This window comes from Nomascus leucogenys, chromosome 5 (assembly GCF_006542625.1).
Source record: "Nomascus leucogenys isolate Asia chromosome 5, Asia_NLE_v1, whole genome shotgun sequence".
Lineage (NCBI taxonomy): Eukaryota > Metazoa > Chordata > Mammalia > Primates > Hylobatidae > Nomascus > Nomascus leucogenys.
The window spans coordinates 101506662-101531776 of NC_044385.1; the positions used below are offsets into that span (position 1 = coordinate 101506662).

The window sequence follows — 25115 nt, forward strand, 5'->3', positions numbered from 1 at the left end:
CATCTCTACTAAAAAATACAAAAAATTAGTCGGGCGTGGTGGCGGGTGCCTGTAGTCCCAGCTACTGGGAGAGGCTGAGGCAGGAGAATGGCGTGAACCTGGGAGGCGGAGCTTCCAGTGAGTGGAGATCGCGCCACCACACTCCAGCCTGGGCGACAGAGCGAGACTCTGTCTCAAAAAAAAAAAAAAAAAAAAAAAAAAAAAAAAACTGCAAAAATCTTTTTAATTTCTAATATCACTCTCGCAAAAACTACTTTTTTTTTTTTTTTTTTTTTTTTTTGAGATGGAGCCTCGCTGTGTCGCCCAGGCTGGAGTGCAGTGGCACAATTTTGGCTCACAGCAACTTCCACCTCCCAGGTTCAAGCAATTCTCCTGTCTCAGCCTCCCGAGTAGCTGGGACTACAGTTACATGCCACCACACTCTGCTAATTTTTGTATTTTTAGTAGAGACGGGGTTTCACCAGATTGGTCAGGCTGGTCTCAAACTCCTGACCTCAGGTGATCCATCCACCTCGGCTTCCCAAAGTGCTGGGATTACAGGCAAAAACTACATTTATAGTAAATAATTTATTCGTTCTTAGTACAAAATCACAAGGTGGCTATATCTTAATATTTTCCACCAAACTTTCTGTAACTTTGTGAATCTAAGGGCTAATAGTGTTTGAGCAAGAGGAAGAGAGTTAAAGGATGACAGATGTTTTAATCTGCTCAAGCCTTAGTAGCTTAGTATCTTCCCTTACGAGGATTTACTTCATCTCTAAGAATCTCTAGTTTTGATAGCTTTTTATAATTTTGATAATTCAGAAATGTTGGAAGCTACTAAACGTAAAGCAGTATAGCCATTCTAGATGCCAAAGGTGTAACTGAGCCACAGGCAACAAATTGCAGGTACTTGTTAGCCACTGACTTTAAAAACCAGGGTCCCTGCATGCTTTCTGTGTGCCATGCAAAGGCACATTATCCCCTTTCCAGCTCATCTGCATGATGCTTAAGCGTTTGCTACTCTCAAGTCATAGGAAAGCCGTTTTAACTTGATTAAAAATCTCTTTGCAGCTTTAAGCATGTTGAATTGTAACTTTCAGAAAAATTTTCATTTGTAAAGTAAATATAACTTTATAATGTAAGCAGCTCTCAGAAATAGTTGCTTTTCTTAAAGGGAATACAAGTACCCAGAGTACAAGTATGTGGTGGGAATGTCAACATGTACAACCATTTCAGTGGCTGGATGTGTTCCCCGTAGTGAGGGGTAAATTATATGACTGAGTTAGAGAAGAAGACAGTAACCTAAGACCAAAGCTTGAAAAGCTAAAGATTTTTCTAGATTAGAGCTAACAGCAGCAAATGTTTTCTATTCCAAGATAGTTGTTCTGATAGTACAATATTTGTTTTAAAGGCTGTTCTGCATGCAGTTCAATGCCAAGGTAACTACACAAATAAAGCAAGACTGTCTGTAAATTGAGACTGAATAATGCATGACGTGTCAAACAATGGAAAGTATTATAATATGAATGTGTCCTCAGAAAACTCAAGTGTGTTTTGGACCACTTGAAGTCAAATAAGTCAAATCTATAACTAAGGATTTTTCTCTAGTCTATCAGTTACCAGTACTTTTTCTATTTCTTTCCTTCCTTTCTTCCTTCCTTCCCTCCTTCCTTCCTTCTTTCCTTTTCTTTTCTATTCTTTTCTTTCGAGATGGAGTCTTGCTATGTTGCCCAGGCTGGTCTCAAGCTCCTGGGCCCAAGCATTCCTCCTGCCTTGGCCTCCCAAAGTGTTAGGATTACAGATGTGAGCCATCATGCCCTGCCTACTGGTGCTTTTCTTAAGTAGATCTGCTGCAGTGAAAAGAAAATAGAAATTTAAATTGGATTAAATGTAGGCTTTTAATCTAGAACTTGTTTCATGTTTATGCTGGGTGATATTTCTCTGAACATAATGCACATTGTCAAGCTTGGCATAGTTACCTGGAAAAGCATTATTGCTCAACATGCTGTCATTGAAAAATAACTGCCTATAACATGAATGCTTTCTTTTTTGTAAGGACTGGGTTAAAGAGAAATGTGCAATATCTTTTGAAGTCTGAGACTTAATTTCTGGCTTGCCTTTTGTTTGGCATTTAACACCTGTCAGTTTGTCTGTTTATTTTTAAGACACTTTGTATGTGGTAGTCGTTTCTTCTGCTCGCTTTCGTCTTGCATGTATTTATGTCTGTATGGTTTCATGAAACTTGAAAATTTGGTCATGTGTTTTGGCAGAAGCAATTTATGACAAAATTGTTTGTAAGAATATATAGAAATAATCTTGTATGTGATTAAGCTGTTGAATCTGTTGCCAATATTAATAGGAAATGAACACTGATTTCACATAAAGTTGTAATAAAAGACAATTAAGTCACCCACATTTCACTTATGGGTTTGGCCAAAAGATTCTGTAGAATTATAAAGGCTTATGACAGCAAAAAAGAAAGGGGAAAAAAAAGCCAATTTCGGTTATTTCTAGGGATTTCCCTCCACCCCCAGGAGACATTTGGCAATGTCTGGAGGCATTTTTTATTGTCTCATTGGGTGGGTGGGGGTGTGTGCGCTACTGGCAACTAGTGCCTTCATAGCCAGAGATGCTGCTAAATGTCCTACAGTACACAGGAGTGCCCTACAACAAATAGTTTTCTGGCCCCAAAATGTCAGCTACTGAGGAACCCTCATTGAGACTATAAATCTATAAATGAAAAATCTTCATCACGTTGCCTTTTTATTCTAGTGTATGGTAATTCCAAAGCCTCTTGCCCAAGTTTTAGCATTGATTGCTCTTCAGAGAATTCCTATAGTACCTGATGGAAATATACTCAGAGGTACATAAATCAGTATGTTCCTATCTCCCTCCGAAAGTTGGGGAGCCTTAACCCTAGTATCATGGAATTTCTGTTTGCTGTATAAGGCTATCCATGATTTTATATTTGAGAAAATTTGCCACATGCTGGTCCTTTTTGATCCTTACTCCTTAGATAGTCACCTATAAAGTTCCTGGAAGTGAGTTCTAAAAGGAAACGCCTTAAAACTAGCCAAAAAGTGACAGGAGCATAGTAGGCAATCTGCATAGTGGGAGAAGAGAGTAAGACTTTAGCAACCTTGTTTTATGATTGACACCTTCTTCCTTAAACTTCCTCTTTTTCCTTCTAATTGCTATTTTAAAAAAATTCTATTCAACAGAAAGGCAAGATGCTAGATCTGTATTTTTTGGAAAAAATCCAGTTGCAGTTCTAAATTGGAGCCTTTCCAAATAAGGAAATACAAATGAAGCAGGACTTGTAAGAGACATACGATGTGATTTGCCAGCTAATCATCCTTCATTCAACACAACATACTAGAGCTGTGCAATCCTTCATAGTTTTCCCAAACAATTTTCCTGATGCTATCTCTGGTACTTATCTCAAATCTGTGAGGCCGACAGATAGGGATGTGGAGATAGAGAAACAAATATTGCAGCTTTCCCAAGGACATGTGGCATGTGAGTGGTAGAACCGGACTAGGGCTTCGCCTCTGAGATAATTCACGTAGACTGCTTGGCGAGGTTGCTGGCACACAGTAAGCCCTCAGAAGCTGAATATTATGCCATTAATGCTGATAAAGGAGGGAAGAATTCTTTGTGATCTGGCTCAGAGAGTCCTTCCTCTACTACAAAAGTTCTGTATTTTATCACTGTGGTCTGGGGTGACCTCTCTGATTTGAAGCAGCTTGGGGGAGTTAGCTTTTGGGAGATCCCAAACAATCATGTTTGCTTTAATGAGAATTAGTATATGGCCCAGATGGTTTTAAAAATGCAACCCACACAGCCAAATCCAGTTCTCATAACAATCCCTTCCTCACTTAGCAGGTGAGAAATGGGGGCTCGGAAGTGATCTGATATGTGTTAGGGTGGGGTGAAAACTGGCACCACGGCTGGGCCTGCAGCCCTCCCCTCCTGGCTCGTTGCAGTGCCTGGCTCCAGCTGCTATACAATGTGTGCATGCTCGATGTGGGTAACTTTTTGTACCCTAGGGAGTGAACCGTGCTCATGTTCCTGCCTTACACAGGGACTTGTCTACTCCAGAGTGTATTTGGTTCACTTTGTTCACATTAAGGACCACCTGTGTGCCAGGTTCTGCTCCGTGTTGGGGGCACCCAGGAGGAGGATGCAGCCTCTGCCTTAAGAAGCACATTTCATGGGAAGACACCTTAGCATTGCATGGTGTAGGAGGATTAGGGCCAAAGGAGAGCAACCCTGGGAGATGCTGGGCCTTCTAGCCTTCCTCCCATCAAAAGATTATTAAAATATTCTCATCCTTTGTTTTTTTTTGTTCTGGAGTTTATGTAATCTCATGTGTTGAGTGTCTAGATACCCCTCATGCCTGGTTCTTGAAAAATTTTTCCTGCCTCTTCTTAGTGAGTCTGTCATAGTATTAGTTCAAATAGCCTCATTCTTCATAGTATGACTTACGTGAATTTATATTCTCAAATTCACACAAATCAGTTTTATAAGTAGTCATACCTAGTTAGATATATTACATTAATAGAGCCATCTATATTCATATATGTCCTCATATATTCTCTCGATATAATTTGTTCCTTAATAGTCCTTAATAAATCCTGTAAAACTTTCTTCATAGAACTGTGGATAGCCATATAATCTTACAAAAAGAATTAGAAACATTTTAAGTATAGCAAATTTTGCTTGATTAAATGTGAGAAAACCTACCTCATTCTTACCATAGACATTGAATGAGTATATCCTGCCTGCCTTGTGCTGCTAATGTTTTCCTCCTAAGCAACACATGACTTGTGAGGAAGAGAATCCAAACATGCACATGCACACACAGACACACATGCACTGTAACAGACATAAGGCTGAGGGTTCAGTACTATGAAAAAGGTGTAGCTGAAGCAGTAGAGGGATTGAGAGGAGGCACAGATCAGCTTTGATATGGATGAGCTGGGAAGACTTTATCAAAGTGCTGAATATTATCTAGATCATTAATTTAACACATTTATTGAGCACCTACTGCAGGCTGGGTTCCCCTTCAGGTACAGGTGATGTACCAGCAAACAAATCAGAAAATTCCTGCTTTGTAATCTTAAAGGGCAAGGCAAGTGATAGGTAAATAAATGTACATGATGGTGAGAAATACTATGAAGGAGAAAGGACTAGGGTGGGTCAGGGGAGAGGGGCATTTATTATTTCTGGTAAGGTGGTCAGAGAAGGAAACACAGAGGGCACATTTAGTGAGAGAGAAGCTATGTGGATATCTGGGTGAAGGGCATTCCAGGCAGATTGAAGAGGAGGGGGAAAAGCGGGAGGTGTGAGCAGGGCAGGGAAGCCAGTTGGCTGGAGCAGAGGGAGTGGGGGCATGGTGCTGATGAGCACAGAGAAGGAGGTAGGAACCAGGGATAGCGGACCTCTTAGGTTTTGGAAGAACCTGTCTTTAATTTAACTCTAATGAAATGGGAAGAAAGTAGTGGGTGCTGAGTAGAGGTATACCATGATCTGAGTGCAGTCTGAAAGGAACTCTCTGGCTGCTTTTGGGTAGGAAGGGGTGGAAGCAGGGAGACTGTTGTAATCTAGGTGGGTGATGTGATGTGATTATTATAATAATTGTAATAATCCGGGTAGGAGATGATGTGATAATTGTTATAATCTAGGTAGCAGATGTGATTATTGTAATAATTGTAATCATCCAGGTAGGAGTCACTTGGATCAGGGTGTAATGGTGCAGATGGTAAGAAGTGGTTGTGTTCTAGATATATTTAGAAGGCAGAGGGACAGGATTTACTGATGGGACCAGTTATGGTATATGAGAGAAAGAGAAGAATCTGGGATGACTCCAAGATGTGTGACCTAATGTTGTGAAGGATAGAGGTGACCTTTACCGATATAAGGAGAGTGAGAGCTGAGCAGGTTGTGAAGAGGACAATCGGTTTTTTATCTGTGACAAACTTGAGATGCCTATTAGACTTCCAAGTGGAGAATGATCAGGAAGTTGGAAATACCTGTCCAGGGGTCCTGAGGTATGAATGGCATTTAAGAAGTTATGTATACTGGTAGAGGGCTTTTGAATCAGAGGGAATAGTTTAGGAAAGATGTTTGTTGAAACTGGAGGTTGGGTATTAATTTAAGAAGCCATTTTGGAAGTCTAGGTGAGTTGACTGTACTCTGATCTAGGGTGTTGGCAATAGAGATGGAAAGAAAGAGACACTGAATGAAAGGACTTGATAACTAATGGAAAGTGGGGAGAAGGGAGAAACAAAGGTGAAAAGTGGTTCTTAGGTTTCAGATGTGGATGATTGGAGGGCAGGTAGCAACATTAGTAACCACAAGAGAAAAAGCAGGTTTGGGGACAAGATTGCGTTTGGTCACATCCACAATAACCAGGCATTTAGTGAGTTACAGTTTACAAAATCCCTTCTAGATATTATTTTAATCAGTCCTTTGACAATTGAAGTGCCTAGGGGATATCCATGCAGAAAGATTATTCAAGAAGCAATTGGAAATGAGTCAAAGGAAGGACTGGTTCCTTAATTATGGCATTGGGAATAGTTTAGAAATTATAATTCCATGAGCTAGCTAAGCTAGGAATTCCTGAACTAGCTAAGAGCAAACATGCTTTAAAAGAAATAATGATGGCAACATCCTTGGAAGGCAAAATTTAGATGCCCAGGTAGGAGGTGTACAGTTACTTAAAGTCAGGAGTGCAGTATGAAAGATCAGTAGGAAAGAGCTTCAAAAGCTCTTTCTCTCATTCCTACTTCTCCTCAGTGTTTAGATCTGACCTCTCCCTTTCCTTGAGACCACCCTCAATCTCTCTTTCCCCTCTGGTATAGTTTACCTGGCTCTTTTATGTGCATGTAGAGAGCACACATGTGCCTGTGCCCAACGCCCCACTCTGTTCATTGGATTCTATTGTGGATTGAGCTCTTCCAAAGCTTAACCTCAGTCCATCCTTGTGTTACAAGTTGAATGCATGCAAGCTGCCCTAATAAAAGAAGAGGATTATAGAGGTATTATAAAGGACTATTAGAAACTACCTGTGGTGCTTTGAGAACAAGTCTAGTGCAGTGGTAGGGCAGATCTTATAGAATCTTTTAGAATCAACAGCACATTTATTCATGGTATTGAACTTGAGAAAAATATCAGGTAAACATTAAATTATTAATCAGTGCCCAGAAAAGGCAGCCAAACCTCAGCAGATTATCTTTGAAGGAGATAGAAAATAAAGAGAGATAATTCTAGTGACTATTTTTTTCCTAAAGTAATCCTTTCATGCATTGACCTCTTTAAATATGAACCTTGGGTTTTTTTTTTTTTTTTTTTTTTTTGAGACTTGTATAGGGCTAATCTAGCCATTTTGTGAAAAAATTCACACTCGAGTGCTCTTGTTTCTGAGTTTTGGAAAAACACCATTTATCTCTGTAGTGCTACTTCTGTGATACTATCACTGAAGCGTCTAGGTAGAAATTTAGGTGGAATTTCCAAATATAAGTCCAACCTCAGTTTAACCCCTAAGTCTGGTCACGTGAACTTCCATAGTAATCATGAGTCCTTTTGTTGTAGGAGTAAGTCCATGAGCGATGTCAGCGCAGAGGATGTTCAAAACTTGCGTCAGCTGCGTTACGAGGAGATGCAGAAAATAAAATCACAATTAAAAGAACAAGATCAGAAATGGCAGGATGTGAGTATTTTGGGGGTTGGGGGTAGAGAGTGTATTTGTTCGACTTTGCTTCTCTTAAAGTCAATATACTCAAGACCATTTTCCTTGCTATTACAGAATTCAATTCTGTGTAAAATGTGACCAACTTCCTTTACAAAGATTTTTAAACCTTTTTTTTCTATTATTGTTGCATATTTTAAAGGCCATTGTGAAAAATATACCTGGATGTTTATTTTCTAATATTCTCTCAGTTCTCAAAATTGTGAGTGCTTCCTTGCAGTATAGTGAACTTATTTACTTGTTTTGGTGGTTGAATTTGGGATATGCACATTAACTATACTCTGATGGGAAAGACCTGGCCAAAGTTTAGGGAGAGAAGAGGAACAGGGTTCTGGCAGAGACCTTGGCGTCAGTAAAGAAAGATGAAAAGGGTTAGTAATTAAGAGTTAATTAAGGAGATTTGGGGAGAAATAAGTAATATAACTCAGAGCAATATTTTGGCTGAAGAAGTCAATAATAGGAACCAAAATGAAATGTTTTTTCAGAGTTGACATATATCCAGGTGTTTATATAGCTATAGACTTACTCTTTAGTTTTGATCCTGAAGAAAAAAGCTTGACCATTTTTTTGAGTACAGTAATTGTGATAAACTGAAGAAATGCAAAGAAATACAGTAGACAAACTATCAGAGCAAACCCAAAGGAATTTGAGGACAACTTTATGGTGAGAGTTGAGCAATAGCATGAACAAAGGAGTCAGAGTAAATCTTAATTTTCAAAGGAATTAATAGTCTCAGAAATGAAGAAACCCCTGCCCTGGCTACCTGTCTAAATTCCAGTGCCTCTTTTAATTGGGAACTCAATTTAATTGTCAAGAAACAGTAATTCAATATCACTTTGCCAAAATACATGGTTAATTTTCTGGTGTGAAAGTAAGTATTAAGGGCTTATTAGGTTGAATCAGATAAAAATTCATGCCAGTTATGCTATAGGACTAAATGCGCATTGCTTTTGTTCTTTCTGGAAGGAGTTCATATTGGTCTCAGGCTGTTTTTAAAGCAGGAGTGGCTCTGTGGGCTTGCAAGGGATATAAACCAAACGTACTTTGCATGCCCTGGGGGTGAAATTTGGTTTTGTCTGAGACCTTGAATGTGCTTCTGTTTGGACTGGAATGCCACTAACAGTTCTTAGCAGTTCTCTATTTTGGAGACATGGAAAACTTTATACCTTGTAAAATGTCTTAACCCCCTGGGTGTCAGAACCAGCCTAGGTTTCTGGGGGGAATTGAAAAGCTGAATTAGGTTGATTGTCCCTGGGGTCACCCAGCAAGGTTAGGCTTAACGTTCCTGGGGATATGGGGGACAGGTGTTGGTTTGTTCCTGCCACGTGTTCCTTATTGCCCTGACCTAGGTGGACTTAACCCTTCTGAAATTGCATACTCAAGTCTCGCCTTCCCAGTTAAAGCCTTTCCAAAGCCTCCCCTTCCGGAGGTGGAACCGGACCCATGGTCTCCTTAGGACCCCACTCTCTCATGCAATCCTGTCACACTTTTTATTTATATGTCTGTCTCTCCCCTGTAGACTGAGAGTTTCTTGAGGGGAACCGCACCCTATGAATGTATGTATTAACAGTTCCTACACTTGGGCCTGCCTCAAAGTAGGGATTGAGCTGTTTGTGAAATGAAAGACAGACTATGCATCTGCGCTTAACCATCACAATCGCGTTTCTGTTTCGGCCTTACCAGTGAAACGTGTTTTGCAGAACAGCCAGGTTTTTGGAATGAGATGGAAACGAACTGGAAACGCTTCCTGATCTATCTAACTGTCACCTAATTACAAGCATTTAGCATTCTTTGTGAAGTGTGCAATGAGGCAGATACTTTCTGGGAAAACAAAAATGGGGTCTATCTTATTAGGTCAGGTTTTTCAGACAGACACATGAGATAAAGGCTTGGTACAGAAACGCTGTCTATAAAAAGCAAAATTAGGGCACCTTGGCATCCAGTTGGAGTGAATAGTTTCAGTGATGTAATAAGATACTCTGGCACATTCTGTCTGCTAGAAACGGTGTATAGAAATTCAGGTGTGCCCCTGCTGATGTGATTTTTCTGTCAGGACCTTGCAAAATGGAAAGATCGTCGAAAAAGTTACACTTCAGATCTGCAGAAGAAAAAAGAAGAGAGGGAAGAAATTGAAAAGCAGGCACTTGAGAAGTCTGAGAGAAGCTCTAAGACGTTTAAGGAAATGCTGCAGGACAGGTAATAATGCTGAATGCACCTCGGTTGTAACAGGGTTGGAGATGCCAGTGTTATAAATAGATATTTTGTGTAAGTGTAGTGTGACATAGGTGTCCACCAATATTCAACTTTAATCAAATATGTAAAGAAACATTTAAGATTTTGGTCTGCAGTGAAAAAACAAAGCATTGTTGAAATAGTGACAGAGTAGTAGTAACAAAATAAATGAGGACTTAAAATAGGTGTTCATTATTTCTTCTCTTACATCGTGCATTCACATGCAGAATTGGATGGTGTTGGCTATGTTTGGTGCAGGAAATACACTGCTTTTTACTCTTAAGTGAATTAAGGAATGAGATGGTCCAATAAAATTAGTTCTTACTTTTAACTAAATTGTGCAAAATATAACAAAGTTCTTTTTCATGTTTAATGGTGCAGTTCATTATATTTTAAAGAAAGTTTTTATGAACATGAATGTGTGTGTTTTACTTACTCTTTGCATTGCAGCATAACAGTATAAAGGTCAAATTTAAACTTTCCTGTAAAGCATTCATTACTGTGTGAAACATTAGGATATTTACAGATCAAGGAGAAGGAAAATATGCTTTTAGAATAATGTCCAAAAGGAAATATGCTGTCAGGTGAAATGAAACAAAGCCGCTTTCTCCCTTAAAGCCAATGATAAGCAGTTTCATTCACTTAAATGCAATTCAGTTAGCTTGGGAGGTAGGTATTCCTTTCTAAATGTGAGAGATGAGGGTGTTTTATGAACCTTTCTATAAATATTAATGGTGACTTTTAATCCCTAATAATTGTTCATGCAAGTTCTGTCAAGCTATATGAAATCATACACCAGTGTGATCTCCACAAAAGCCGTAGTCTTTTGTAGTCTTTTTGTTTTTACTAAATTATTGTAAATTTTTGCGGGAAAAAAAAAAATCCTCAAAAGGCTGTCAATCAACGACTTTGGAAGGTTCAAATTGGTTGTCAATCACGATATTTATAGTGTTTTAATTTTAAAAGTTATAAGCTTGTGGATAAAATTTAGTGAATAATCCTTTATTAAAATTTCCTTGTTTCATTAAAATCTCTTTACAATTAATAATATCCCAGTGAAGTATTTGAGAACCATTTTAATTAAAGAAGTCAAGTTATTATTCTTTCTTAGTTGGGACATTAAAGATAATTATAGACATCTTGCTGGGCATGGTGGCTCACGCCTGTAATCCCAGCACTTTGGGAGGCCAAGGTGGGCAGATCACAGGGTCAGGAGTTCAAGACCAGCCTGGGCAATATGTTGAAACCTCATTTCTACTAAAAATTAAAAAAAAAATTAGCCGGGCGTGGTGGCGCATGCCTGTAATCCCAGCTACTCGGGAGGCTGAGCCAGGAGAATTGCTTGAACCCGGGAGGCAGAGATTGCAGGTGAGCCAAGATCGTGCCACCGCACTCCAGCCTGGGCGACAGAGCAAGACTCGGTCTCAAAAAAAAAAAAAAAAAAAGATAATTATATACATCTTTATGCTCTGTAAGTGTTGTATTGATTCTTGTGTGAAGTTAGCAGCTTTTTATTCCCAGTCCATTTCATGTGTTGATTACTCTCTCACCACCTCTCTGTGTCAAATGCATATCTTTGTGGTGATGGTGCATTTCTCTCTGCTAAGGGAATCCCAAAATCAAAAGTCTACAGTTCCATTGAGAAGGAGAATGTATTCTTTCGATGATGTGCTGGAGGAAGGAAAGCGACCCCCTACACTGACTGTGTCAGAAGCAAGTTACCGGAGTGAGAGAGTAGAAGAGAAGGGAGCAACTTACCCTTCAGAAATTCCCAAAGATGATTCTACCACTTTTGCAAAAAGAGAGGACCATGTAACAACTGAAATTCAGCTTCCTTCTCAAAGTCCCTTGGAAGAACAACGCCCAGCCTCTTTGTCTTCTCTGCGTTCAGGGAGCACACAAATGGAGTCGACTCGTGTTTCAGCTTCTCTCCCCAGAAGTTACCAGAAAACTGATACAGTCAGGTTAACATCTGTGGTCACACCAAGACCTTTTGGCTTTCAGACAAGGGGAATCTCATCACTCCCCAGATCTTACACGGTAAAAAATGTTCTCAGTTCATTTAGTCTGTTCCGAAGAGCAAAATGTTGGCGAACTTGTGCAGAGGTTGGGGTTACATCAACTTGATGTGTAAACTGTACGTAACATATATAAGGACATTTTGTTTCATGCCAGTTTAGATGCAATGGAAACTTAATGCTTAAGATATATCAATGATACAGAATTTATTAAACTTTAAATTCTGTGAAAGTGGGGCTGATACATTTTAAAGAATGAATAAGATGTATTCTAAGGCAGAGTATTATTTTATAATGTCATTTTTTTTAGATGTACCTTTTGTAAAGTATTAGGTTGAAAAATTTGAAGTTGTCAGTATGATTGTTCTTCTTGACCTACAAAACAGCAATTCATATGGTTTAGCCTAGAGATTTTCAGGTGCTTATATACACATTTCTGCTTTTTTCAGATTTCTCACTTTATCAGTTTGAATATAATTATTAGAATATATCTTACGTTTATATATGTGTATTTCTATTAGTGTCAGGATTTTGAAGGAGCTAGAATATTGCAGCATTTTTTCTGAGAATGAAGTGGTACCATATCTGACAGTGTGTTAATCTGAATTATGTGAAAGGAAGCAACACAGTCCTAAGATTAATGTTCACATTCTTTTTAGCTCTGTTAATGTACAATCCTAAACTCTCGTATAAAAAATTGGATATTTGGAGTGAGAGAAGCCTACCTAAGCTAATTGGGAAACTCCTGACCATTATATAAAGGAAAATGTAGACATATTTGACATTATAAGAATTTCATGGCAGACCCCCCTAATATAGTCAAAAGACAATATGTAGACTCAGAAGAATATTATCAAAATGCATTATAGGTAAAGGGTTAATATCTCTAAGAGAGAAAATGTTTCTACAAATTGGTAAGCAAACACACTAGCAAAATGAATATAGAAAAGTCATGGCCAATTCAAGGGAGAGGAGATTCAAATGGCTGGTAACAAAGCACAAAGAAGTATGTTCAGCTTCCCTGGAGCAAGAATGAGGAGTATAACTTTTTATCTATCAGAGTGAAATAGACTTAAAAACATCAAAAATGTCTAGTGTTGGCAAGGATGCTGAGAAACAGATGTTCTCACACATTACTTCAGGAGTGTGTCGCTACAATTATTTTTAGAAACTATGTGCATATATATATATATGAATACATATATATATGTGCATATATATGAAACTTTTGCTCCAGGAAGCCTACTTTTGGAAATCTGTGCTATAAAAATAAAAGTTCCAATTATAAAGAGATATGGATATTTGTTGCAGTAGTTTTGGAAGTGACAGAACATTTCAAACAACTTTAAATGCACATCAAATGAATAAATTGTTGATGTCCATACTATGGAATATTCAGCAAGTAAAGGGACTGGTTTAGAGTTCTATCTGTTGACCTGGAGTGATCAACAGATAGAACACCAAGGCCTTTTGGCTGTCAGTCAAGGGGAATCTCATCATTCCCTGGATCTTACATGGTAAAACATGTTCTCAGTTCATTTAGTCTGTTCTGAAGAGCAAAATGTTGGTGAACTTGTGCAGAGGTTAGAGTTACATCATCTTGATGTGTAAACTGTACATAACACATGTATATATGGCAATTTTATTTTACGCCAGTTTAGATTCAGTGGAAATTTAATGCTTAAGATGTTTGCTTGGAGTAAACAAGCAAAGCAAATTTCAGAAGTTTGTATGTGATATGAATGCTTTTGCTAAAACAATTTTCCCTCACTACATGTTTATCTATTGGTGTGAAAGAACTCAGCCCAAGCTTTTAGCAATAGTTATGTTACTGTGGGAGGTATGTTATGTTATTTTAGTTTTAAAATATTAATAAACAACTTTTAAAAACCGAAATAAAGGTAACAGAATATCAAGTTTAAAATGTTTTCTTATTTAGATGGATGATGCTTGGAAGTATAATGGAGATGTTGAAGACATTAAGAGAACTCCAAACAATGTGGTCAGCACCCCTGCACCAAACCCAGATGCAAGCCAACTGGCTTCAAGCTCATCTAGCCAGAAAGAGGTAGCAGCAACAGAAGATGTGACAAGGCTGCCCTCTCCTACATCCCCCTTCTCATCTCTTTCCCAAGACCAGGCTGCCACTTCTAAAGCCATATTGTCTTCCACATCTGGTCTTGATTTAATGTCTGAATCTGGAGAAGGGGAAATCTCCCCACAAAGAGAAGTCTCAAGATCCCAGGTGAGTTTGGAAAAGTTTTTTATCATCTGTGGCTCAGACACTTACACATTTAAATCTGGAAACCGTGTCTCAAATGTCAAACCTCTAGGTGTTAATCTGGGCTGAAAATGTTCAAAATGATATTCTGGTTTACTTTGAATGGATCTTGGAGGAAGTAGGTCTCTTTTCACTCTGAGTGCATAGATCCAGATAACACTTGTGATATGAGTGTATGGAGACTGTGCACCAGTCTCCTTGGGATTTGGCTAGTGTTTTCTCTGTATTCCATGTTTCAGTAGTGGTTGCCTTATGCTGCTAGTGCTGTAGTCCCAGGTTTCAGGTACAGCAGTCACTTTAAAGGTTTTACATGCAGATCTAGTGTATATTTGGGTGACAGAAGCCCTTTCCCAGGGAACTTAACTGGCCGCAAGGAAAAACATGATGGGTGCTGGAGTCTAGGGACATGGCATTTCTTTTTTGATAATTTTAACCTTCTAGTGACTTTTAATACTATCTTGTACTTTAGAATGTCTATAATTTTTGATGGTCCCTTGTCTCTGAATGGGACTATTGAGGCTTGGTTATAATATGACAATTGTATTCCACAACATTTGGAGTCCAAACAAAATATACCATCAGATGAAGAATGACTGGGGGCATGTGTAGTTTTTCCTACTTAAATTTCTAATAGATGACTTCTAAGAGAATGATTAGGTAATAAATGTTCTTTGTAGCCTACCTGTAAAACATACTAAAAGTCTTTGGGGAACAGAAAGCGTCTCTCTCTTAGAAAAATTCTTTCTAAGCATTTTGATAGTTGTATGAACCCCTTAGCATGGAGGAGCTTTTGTGGTCCTTTGGCTTGGTTTAGTATTCCCTGTTGCCCTGCAAAACATTAAGTGTGTATTATATACATTAAGCGGGTGTATATATATGACTTGTCCTAAGTTATATTAGTATTAGTGTGTGTGTGTGTGTGTATATTTATATATATGACTTGTCCTAAGTTATATTAATAAAATAACTTTGTGTGAAATAATTTGGCATTGCATATTTATTATTATTGAGTTTTTATTTGTATGGGAAAACTTAAAAAATTTAAACTTTCTTTTCTGGTTATAAGGTACTATGTGCTTGAGAAAATTTGGAAATGCAGGAAAGTATAAATAATTTAAATCGCTGATAATTCCATCATTTAGAGATAATCACTGTTAACTTCTAGGTATATTTCTTTTTTTTTCCCATGCATATTTACATATATCTAAAAACTTCAGCTTGCTGAAATAATTAGTTGTAAATTATCATTACATTTTTAAGGAATTGGAAATATATAATTTAACATGCTAAGTCTCAGTGGAGGAGAACAATAGCCTGTGTTATACTTGGGGAATGTAAGGTACCAGTAGATGAATAATAAAAGCAGAAGCGAAGTGCCTTTCGTTTCACAGATTTGTATGTTTGCCTTTACCTTTTTCAAATAGCAAATCCAACAAAACAGCCTGAATCATGTGCTGCACGCTGGGTGTTGGTACCTCCCTCAGGGTGGCAGCTGACTAACTGCAACTGTGGATTAAGGAAAAGAGGCTAAGTGTGGTGCGTGGGTGTGTCTCACGTTATTACAACTCAGAGGAGCTTCAATTAATGTGGCACTGTTTCAGGTTTCCTCATTAATGGATTTATACTTCTTTGTTCCCAAACTTGAGATGGTATTCCACTAAGAAAAATTAGGCTTGATTTGACAAGTGAAGCCATTGGAATTCTTTAATGTGGATATAATTCATGCGGTGACTTACGTATCTCTGATGCTTGGTGTGTCCTTTTCTGTGCCACTAGGGCAGTAGCTTCTATAGCATCCCCTTGCCTTTGTCTCAGAAGGAGCTTACTGACTTGAGAGAAGGATGTGAATGTGTGTGACAGCTGCTGAGCAATATGTAAAGGGCCTGTGCAACACTCACCCAAACTCCATTCAGACATTATAACTCTAGGTGTTCAGAGGACAGCAAAATCAAGAGTAGCATGTGGCTGATCATCTAAATGTTTCGGTAGCTTTGTCAAAGACTGTTCTTCAGGTCATTTTTCTCTTTCATACCTTGGACCTTTGCTGGCACTGTCCTTTCTTCTCTTCCTCCAGACTCCCCCTTGATGTTATTCTTTTCTTTTTCTTTCTTTCTTTTTTTTAAAAATTAATTAATTAATTTATTTTTTTAGATAAGGTCTTGCTCTGTTGCCCAGGCTGTAGTGCAGTGGCATGATCATGGCTCATTGCAGCCTTAACCTCCTGGACTGAAGCAATCCTCCCACCTTAGCCTCTTGAGTAGCTGGGACTGCAGGCACATGCCACGACACCCGGCTAATTTTTGTACTTTTTTGTAGAGACGAGATTTTGCCACATTGTCCATATTGCTCTCAAACTCCTGGGCTCAAACGATCTATCCATCTTGGCCTCCAAAAGTGCTGGGATTACAGGTGTGAGCCACCATGCCCAGCTGATGTTACTCTTTTCTATCCTGGCTTCTACTATGCTAATTCAGGCCCTTTTCCTATCAGTGCAAATAGTCGCAGGTGTTAGTGTATGCTACACAAGACTGGCATCAGATTAACTTGCCTGATGCCAGGTTGGACTCGGTAATTTCTCTGCTCCAAATCCTCTAGTGGCACTGTGTGGTTTGCTGATTGAAGTTCGTGGTGCTCAGGGAAGCAGTGATATCTCTCACTCCCTTTGTAACACAGTCACAGCTGATGTTAGCATGCTGTGTGCCAACCCTTTGTAGCGCAGTCACAGCTGATGTTAGTGTGCTTACTACGTGCCAACCAGGCTTCTCAGGGCAGTATCTTAGTTAATCCTCACAGCAGCTCTGTGAGGTAATCAACAATCCGAATGTGGGCTATCATGATTATCCCTATTTTAGAAACATAAAAATTGAGGCATGGCATGGGCATGTTACTTGTCCAAGGCCGTGCAGGGTACCAAGTGGAGTCAGGATTTGAACTCAGGCAGTCTGACTCAAGATTTAGTATCATGTTATGCTATCATGCTATGTCCTGGGAAAGAGAGATGATTCACCTGCATATGACTGCTTGCTTTTTCTTGGATGCATCATGTACTTTTTGGAGCACATCACTGCTCCCCCATTTGAAGATGCTTATTTCCCACATCTCTGCCTTTTGAGGTCCTATTATTCCTCAAAAGCCCAGGAGGACCACTTCGTTCATGAATCATGACATCACCCCTCCCCCATTGGAATCAAACTCCTTACCCTTGAAAAGTTTCACTCACTAAATTCTTCCTTGTCCCATAGTGTTACATGTTCCTATTTTACTGATATTCTTTGAACATTCTTACACATAATTGACACTTAAGTTTTACTGACTTGAACTGCATTCAAGGCCTTGATTACTAGGCTGAAGTATGAACTTAATCCGGCAGGTAATTTAAAGTCCTTATTGGTTCTTTAGTGTATGGGAATTTTAAGATTAAGGGCTGTTTTAGGAATGTAAGCACTATGGTGTTCCCTAGAGTTATTTTACGAAAGCTAAGTCTGGAAGCAGAGACTGGTTAGGAGACTATCACAGCATTGCACTAATAAGGTGGTGTTTGCCATAAAGTGGAAAAATCATAATGAAGGGAAGAACTTAATATGGTCTTATTTAAAATCTGCCGATAGGAATTTCCTTTTCATCCTCATAGCTGAGCTGGGGGTTTTGTCCCTCGCTGTTCTTTTCGCACCCTTTCTTTTGTGGTTTTGCTTTTTTCTCTACCTTTCTTGCCAATCTAGGCTGCCAAGCTCATTCTAGAGGTGACCCAAGGCAAAGAAGAGGGAGTGTGACTCCTGGAGTCCTTCATCCCCCTCCATCTGCCATGCAGATGTGGTTTTCATGATTTTCCCCAAAGTTGGTCTTGCCTACAGGTTTCTGTTTTTTCTGTCCTTTCAGAGCTCTTTGTTTTTAAACCCTCTACAAATCCACTTTTCAGAATCTCTGCTCCAGATTTTTTAAAGCAGTAACCCCCAAATGGGATGACACGTATGGAAGGAAGGAAGCTTTCTGCATGTCCATTTCCTGATCTCAACCCCATGATTACTGCCCCTTTGGATATAGTAGCCAGAGCTTCCCTTATCATAGCTTCATACTGTGCATTTTGCTTGCTTCTCACCTTCACTAGGACCTGCTCTCTGTAAGGGTGGAACACAACCCTACCTTTCCCACTGTCAGTGCAGTGTCTGCATCTGTACATGTTCGCTGAATGCTGACCAAATTTTCTTGGTTTTAGAGCTAAGTATGTGAGAATTAAATGGGATTTTCTTTAGCTGATCCAGAAACTGCTTAGCCAGCACTTGTATTATGTTTAACATTTGCTTCCGTTGGAAAAAGAAGGCAATTACTGGGCATCAGTCATGTGTGCCTTGACACCTTTTAAATGTTTCATTTAATCGTCTCAATAACCCTGCAAAGTAGGTGTATTATCCCCGTTTTTACCAATGAAGTACTTGAGATTTGAAAGTTATTTAACTTGCCCCAGGCTGGTGAAATGCCTACGCCACAACTGCAATTTATCTGATGTTAAAGTTTTTTGAAATATGACAGGCTCACGTTCGAGGACTGCCTTATGTATAGTTAAGAGACCACATGTTGACTTATTTGGACTTTGCTGTGTCTTTAGAATTTTAGAGCCACTGGGGACTGAAATGTCTTTTGGTCCATAAAGATAAAATCATCCTTGAAACCATTTTGAGGAAAGGTGGTATTATATGTTTATTGAAACTTACCAGAACTGAAATGTAGAGTTTGAAATCTTCCAAGCGGGGCAGTAAGGAGCTACCAGCAATTTAAAAATGGAATTTAATATAATAGCATGTTTTATAACTAAAGTTCTGGCAGCTGTGTGGACAATGAACAAAATAAGGGCTGGAGGCAAGAGAGCCACTTAGGAGGGGTAACTATAGGAGTTTAGGGGAGATCATGGCCTGAACCAAGATGATAACCCAAGGGAGGGTGGCAAAGATGGGGTGATTCAAGATGGATTGTGGACTTGATAGAACTTTGTAAAATGCAAGTGTGTAGGGTGGAGAGTAGGAGTACAGGGATTGTTGTGTGGCATTTGAGTGGGGAACAGTTAGGGGAAGGAAGGAGAAAGAGGCCCCGAAGGAATCCAGTGTTTCTAACTTGGGCACCTGATGAACTATTGATGCAATTAACCAAAATATGAAAAACAAGAGGCGGAAGAACAGGTTTGGGAGGAAGATAATGAATTCAGTTTTCGAATTGTTGGACTTAGACATCGGAGACATGGCAATGAATGAGTTTGCTCACAAAAGCATGGAGTCAGAGAGGCTGGAGACTAAGGAACAAATAACACAATGAAAAGAGAAGAGAAAAAAGAGGAACATGCTAATGAAACTGAGAAGTGGCAAGAGACATGGGAAAAAAGGCTGGAGAAAGCGAGATAATAGGTGAATTTAGAAGATTGTTTCCCAGAAAGCAAGAATAGTGGGCAGTGCCTGGAGGGATGAAGACTCAAGATGTATTTGGTAGGTAGAAGATAATCTTGGAATGGGATGAGGACAGTGGTGGGTGTATTATAGAAACACTACTTGCCACAGTGGGATGAAGGAAGGAGAGATGGAGAAGGATTTAGAGAGAAAGACCAAGATTTGAGGGCTACTCACTTCATTTTCTCATTCCACTAAGACCCAGAAAGAAAGACATGAAAGAACTATATGCACACAAATTCAAAGATTATAGATTTCCTCTGATAGTCCTGATTTTACAGTCCAGATGTACGTTTAGGGTTAACTTTAACAACTAAGTAGGCTTTCCTTAACACATTTGTCTAGTGGAAAAAATTCGAGGAGTGTAGCTTTTCGATTTGGTGTTTAAGATTGGCCCGGTTTTTTTTTTTTTTTTTTAAATTCTATCTGTGTCGACATGAAAATCTTAATTCAACAGATTTAGCAGAAATAAGTGTTACCATTGGGACTCCAAATCTCCTCATGTTTTTATTTAAAAATGTAGAGTCTTGTACTTCTCTTTCATCAGTCTGACAGTTGTTGGGGCGATCTGAACTTTCAGTGGATATGTCTGCTCAAGTTATACCTAATTTGAGGGAAATTTTTTATCTTATACACTGAGATGATGATAGACAACTGCCTTATCTTTTTCTGGCATGAACAACTGAAACCACTTGGATAGTTCATTATCAGTCTTCAGGAATCTAGGTTTCCCCCAATAATTTATATTCCTGTCCATCCACTTCAAAGATGATTCTGTCATTATTGTCTTCTGAAGCTTGGATTCTTTGTAGGATACTCACTTGGCATATATCTTGCAGAGAAAAATAAGGAAGTTGAAATCCTTCCTGAAATCATTGTTGAACAACTTATACTTGAATGTAATTATAGGTATGTTCACTTGCAAGAAGTTTCAGGAATAATTTACTGTAAGAACCTGGGATTGGACAGAGATGCCTCAAGACTGCCATAAGGGGAAGGCCACACAAGTGGGGCTCTGGAACTCTTACTTTGAAACCACAGCCACCCACTTTAATCCTTTCTGTGTAGTGGTTTGGAAAGAGGTGGTCTGCATAAGACTTTGATTTGAAACTGGGCAACTTAAAACCAAAATTAAAAATCAGTATTTTTATGAAAGAGAAGGCTTTACCAGGCCCAGTGACATGCCTGTGGTCACCTGGTTAATGACAGATATGCACCTGTAATTGCCCATGTGGTCCTCTCCTCTTTGCCTGTGTTCTGTCCCAAGGACTGACACAACACTCTGCCTGGCTGTAGCCACAGGGACACTATCCTTCCTGTTAACTCTTTCAAAGAGGAGGAGGTTATCTGCCCTTTTATTAATATGTAAGATGTTTAAATAGTGATTTCTTTATTTCTGAGGTAAGTACAGTCCTTCATGAGATAGTATGTCCAGTCTAATATAACGGTGAGACATTTCCCTCTAGGGCTTAAGCTCGTTCTCTTTGATCCTATATTTGGTAGAAAAGGATAATGTTCACTTGCCATCTCCCACAAAATATGCTTTATGTAGTTTGAGAGTATTTATTAAGACTCCATCCTGTCTTTTATTCTTCAAGCTATAAAACATCAATGTTTTGAATATGTAACCCGTGATTTGTCTCTTTGTCTCTCTTCCTTATATAGCAAATAGATTCTGCACTTTAATTGGCTCTAAGTCAAATTTTTTTTTTTGTAAGGGTGGTGAAGATGACCACTTATTTTCACTGAGTCATCTCTAACTTAAGTGTATGGTGGTTTTGGCTAAGGAGTAGAACCAACCAGTAGTTTTCGCTATTCTTAGCTGAGTTTTATTATATTCTTCAGATTGGCATTCATCAGGTGATTATTAACGAGTGTTATGACTACACCTGCATTTCCACGTTTAAACTGCTTTACAAAGGGCTTTCTGCTGAAAGCTAAAAATCCCATACCCACTGAAAAATCAACAGTTATTTTTTGAGAGCAAGAATCATCCCTAATTTATCTTTGTTTCCCAAAGTGCTAAGTATTGTGTTATTTTATACAGAGTAAACAATAAATGTATGTCAAACAATTGAATGAGTGAAATGTCATAATACTTCTGCATGTCCATATAGAGTAGTAAATTCTTGATCCTTTATTTAGTGCCTTCCTTCAAATTCTTGTGTACTTAGTCCATTTAATGTTGCTGTAACAGAATACCTGAGACTGAGTAATTTATAAAGAAAAGAGGAGGTTTATTTGGCTCATGGTTCTGGTGGCTGGAAAGTCCAAGAGCATGGCACCAATATCTGCTTGGCTTCAGGTGAGCATCATGTGCTGTGTCGCAACATGGTGGAAAAGCAGATAGGCAAATGGTGTGTGCAGAGACCTAAAACAAGGCAACCTCACTTTATAACAACCTGCTCTTGTGATAACTCATTCAGTCCTGCTAGAGTGAGAACTTACTCCCATGAGACTGCATCGATCCCCTCATGAGGGCAGATCCTTCATGACCCAAATACCTGTTAAAGGTAACACTTCCCAGCACTACCACATTGGCAACTAAATTTTAACATGAGTTTTGGTGGCGACAAATCACATCCACACCACAGCAAGTACTATCCTAGTTTTTCTCAGAATACTGCTACTTGTTTTAAACCTGTTTTATGGGTAGAAAAACTTTGGCAGAAAGCTTTATGAATTGCCCAATTAGTTCCTGGGTTAGGTTTAACTGCCAAGTTAAAATGGAGATTTGGTAGGTCTTTTTCTGGAAAGTAAAACAGGTTTAGGAAGAATTTTAACAGGTAAGTCTAAGTTTTTTGTGATTAGGAAACAAAGAGCTGAAACACTGGTCTCATAAGTTCATATTAAAATCTATCTGTTGCTTACTCAAAACAAAATATGTAAATTACAAAAGAAATTAAGGTTTGCACAGACATAGTATACTGTAAAACTCGAAATATTTGGTTTAGAAAATAATTTAAGTTTCATGGAATTTAGAATTTGTTGTGTAGTATAGTCATAGCAATGGGAATAATTATACCTTTTGTCCAAGAGGCTATTGTTTTGGGGCTTATGAGCTGATGTTATTTTGAAGAAGTAAAGGACTGTAGCTCAGGATGTGTCAATAGGGACCCTCTTGGTATCTTAGGGAGTAATTCCTTACAAGTGACATAGTTCTGCATTTTGCAGCATGTATAGCAGCTATGCCTTTAACACTAAATCTTCATGTGGCATTTGGGAAGCAAAAATACCTTGCCAAACTTCACATGCTCACTAGGAAGTGGTACCAGTCCTAGATGGATGCCACTGGAGGCTAAATTATGTGTCTGTGAACCACAGATAAATATGCCAAGTATTGGGAGTAGGTTTTTAAAAGTATGGTGGTCCTTTTTAAATAAATGATTCAAATCACTGTATTTTATTCCTGGGCAGTGAATAAATGGCCTGGCCTATAAGTTAGACCCAATTGTACAGTGGGCAGAAACCTCAGCTTATCCACGGCCAACTGATTTAAAGTATTAATATGAAGAAAAACATGTAATGACAATAAGATTTCCCTTATTTTAGCAGAAAAATAATAAACTTGGTGCTATTTATATAAACGAAAGTTTTACCAACCCAAGGAAGAAAGAATGAAGCTTCTAGTTTATCATGAAATGATTCAAGTCTACCTAGCGTGTAGCCTCCCTCCTTTCATGGATAGACTTTCCTCCATGTGGGTGCCAGGGACACCGGATACCAGCGTTTCATGTTTTGTTTTCAGGATCAATTCAGTGATATGAGAATCAGCATAAACCAGACGCCTGGGAAGAGTCTTGACTTTGGGTTTACAATAAAATGGGATATTCCTGGGATCTTCGTAGCATCAGTTGAAGCAGGTAAATTATATATTTAGCTCTACTGAATTTTCTTCTCCTTTTCCATCCTTCGTTGTGGGGTTGGGGACCACAGAAATTAGTGTAGTTGATATAGGAGGAGAAAACGTGAAAAATGCAACCATAAGGTCAGAAAAGACATCCTCTTTCCTGAGATTATTAGTTGGGGTTACAAATTCCATATTGTTTATTCTCCTTGACTAATTTTAGTTTTGAAAAGTCTTAATTTTGTGATTTTACAGATTTTATCCATTTTGGACTTTATATTTGGAAATGCTAACAAACAGCGCTTAAGCAAAGATTCAGAAAGAGCTTTCCATGATCAGCCATGCTTGGTAGTAGATATATATGTGCTATTTAATAAGTTGATTTTTTTTTGAGTGTTCTAATATACCTATTGCCCATGAAGTCTTCAGGGTGCTTCAGGACTTCTGCAAAAGGATTACTCCTCCGCTGTCCAGATCTATACCCTGTCAAGCCCAGGAACTCTTCGCAAAACATTACAAGGCCTAAAATTAAAAAGAGGAGTTCCTTTATTTTTACTTTTATTTTTTATTTTTTTACATATTTTAGCTATATAAAATTGCATGTTAACACCAGTTAGTTCTTTTACATCTTAAGATTGCCTTAATTAGATAATGGTATTTTAGTTATGGAGTAATTTTAAGCAGTTTTAAATAGCTGTGTTTTCTTCTGCTCCATTCCAGAATGTATCTGAATTGGAAGCTCAGTTAAAATGCAGTATGTTTCGTATTTCAAATTTAAGAGTAACTTAAATTTTTTTGTCCTTGGGAGGTTAATAAAGAAGTCTTATTGAATAGACGAGTTTATCGTTTTTCCTTTAATGAAGATGCATTCTATAGAACTTCAAAAAACACTTCTAATGCTTTGTATGTTGTACTCAGATATTTGGTATTAAAAAAATAGTGACCCTCCTCCACCTGAAAAAGAGAGAAATGGTTAATTGAAATTCAGAGTCATTTTTCTTAAGTTCAAAGCAGCAACTAATAGAACATGTGGGATTTTTTCCCCAATTGGTTAATTTATTTTGCATTTTTAGGTAGCCCAGCAGAATTTTCTCAGCTACAAGTAGATGATGAAATTATTGCTATTAACGACACCAAGTTTTCATATAACGATTCAAAAGAGTGGGAGGAAGCCATGGCTAAGGCTCAAGAAACTGGACACCTAGTGATGGATGTGAGGCGCTATGGAAAGGCTGGTGAGTTTGTGTTACCACCATGTCTGGCATTTGAAACTGGGACCTGGCCGTTGGCAAGTGGTTCTAACAATTTGCTTCAATAACTTTTTATTTTTTCACTTTACTTATGTTTTGGCATTAAAGGTATTTTGTAGTTACATCATGACAAATCTTGAGCCCTACCCCTTTGAATATTCTGTCTGGACTTTTCACTAGCAAATTTACTGAATTCTACATTATTTATTGACTGATTCATGTACTGGTTTGACTGAATGCAAATACCAATTGAAGACAAGTGTATCTGCATCCAGGAGTTATTTATAATAATATTGAGTATTAAGATTTATGCTCTGATT

The 25115-nt window shown here is 38.5% G+C and overlaps 1 protein-coding gene across 10 annotated transcripts in view; it reads left to right on the plus strand.

Moving 5' to 3' along the window:
• LMO7 (LIM domain 7) overlaps positions 1-25115 on the plus strand; it is a 234520-nt gene that overhangs the window by 184717 nt on the left and 24688 nt on the right. For all 10 annotated transcript variants that reach the window (XM_003257345.4, XM_030813495.1, XM_004088145.3 and 7 more), the window contains 6 exons: positions 7579-7696; positions 9789-9931; positions 11575-12007; positions 13925-14230; positions 23447-23561; positions 24619-24780. In XM_003257345.4, the coding sequence (XP_003257393.3) occupies positions 7579-7696; positions 9789-9931; positions 11575-12007; positions 13925-14230; positions 23447-23561; positions 24619-24780 (1277 nt within the window). The remainder of the gene's footprint in view (positions 1-7578; positions 7697-9788; positions 9932-11574; positions 12008-13924; positions 14231-23446; positions 23562-24618; positions 24781-25115) is intronic.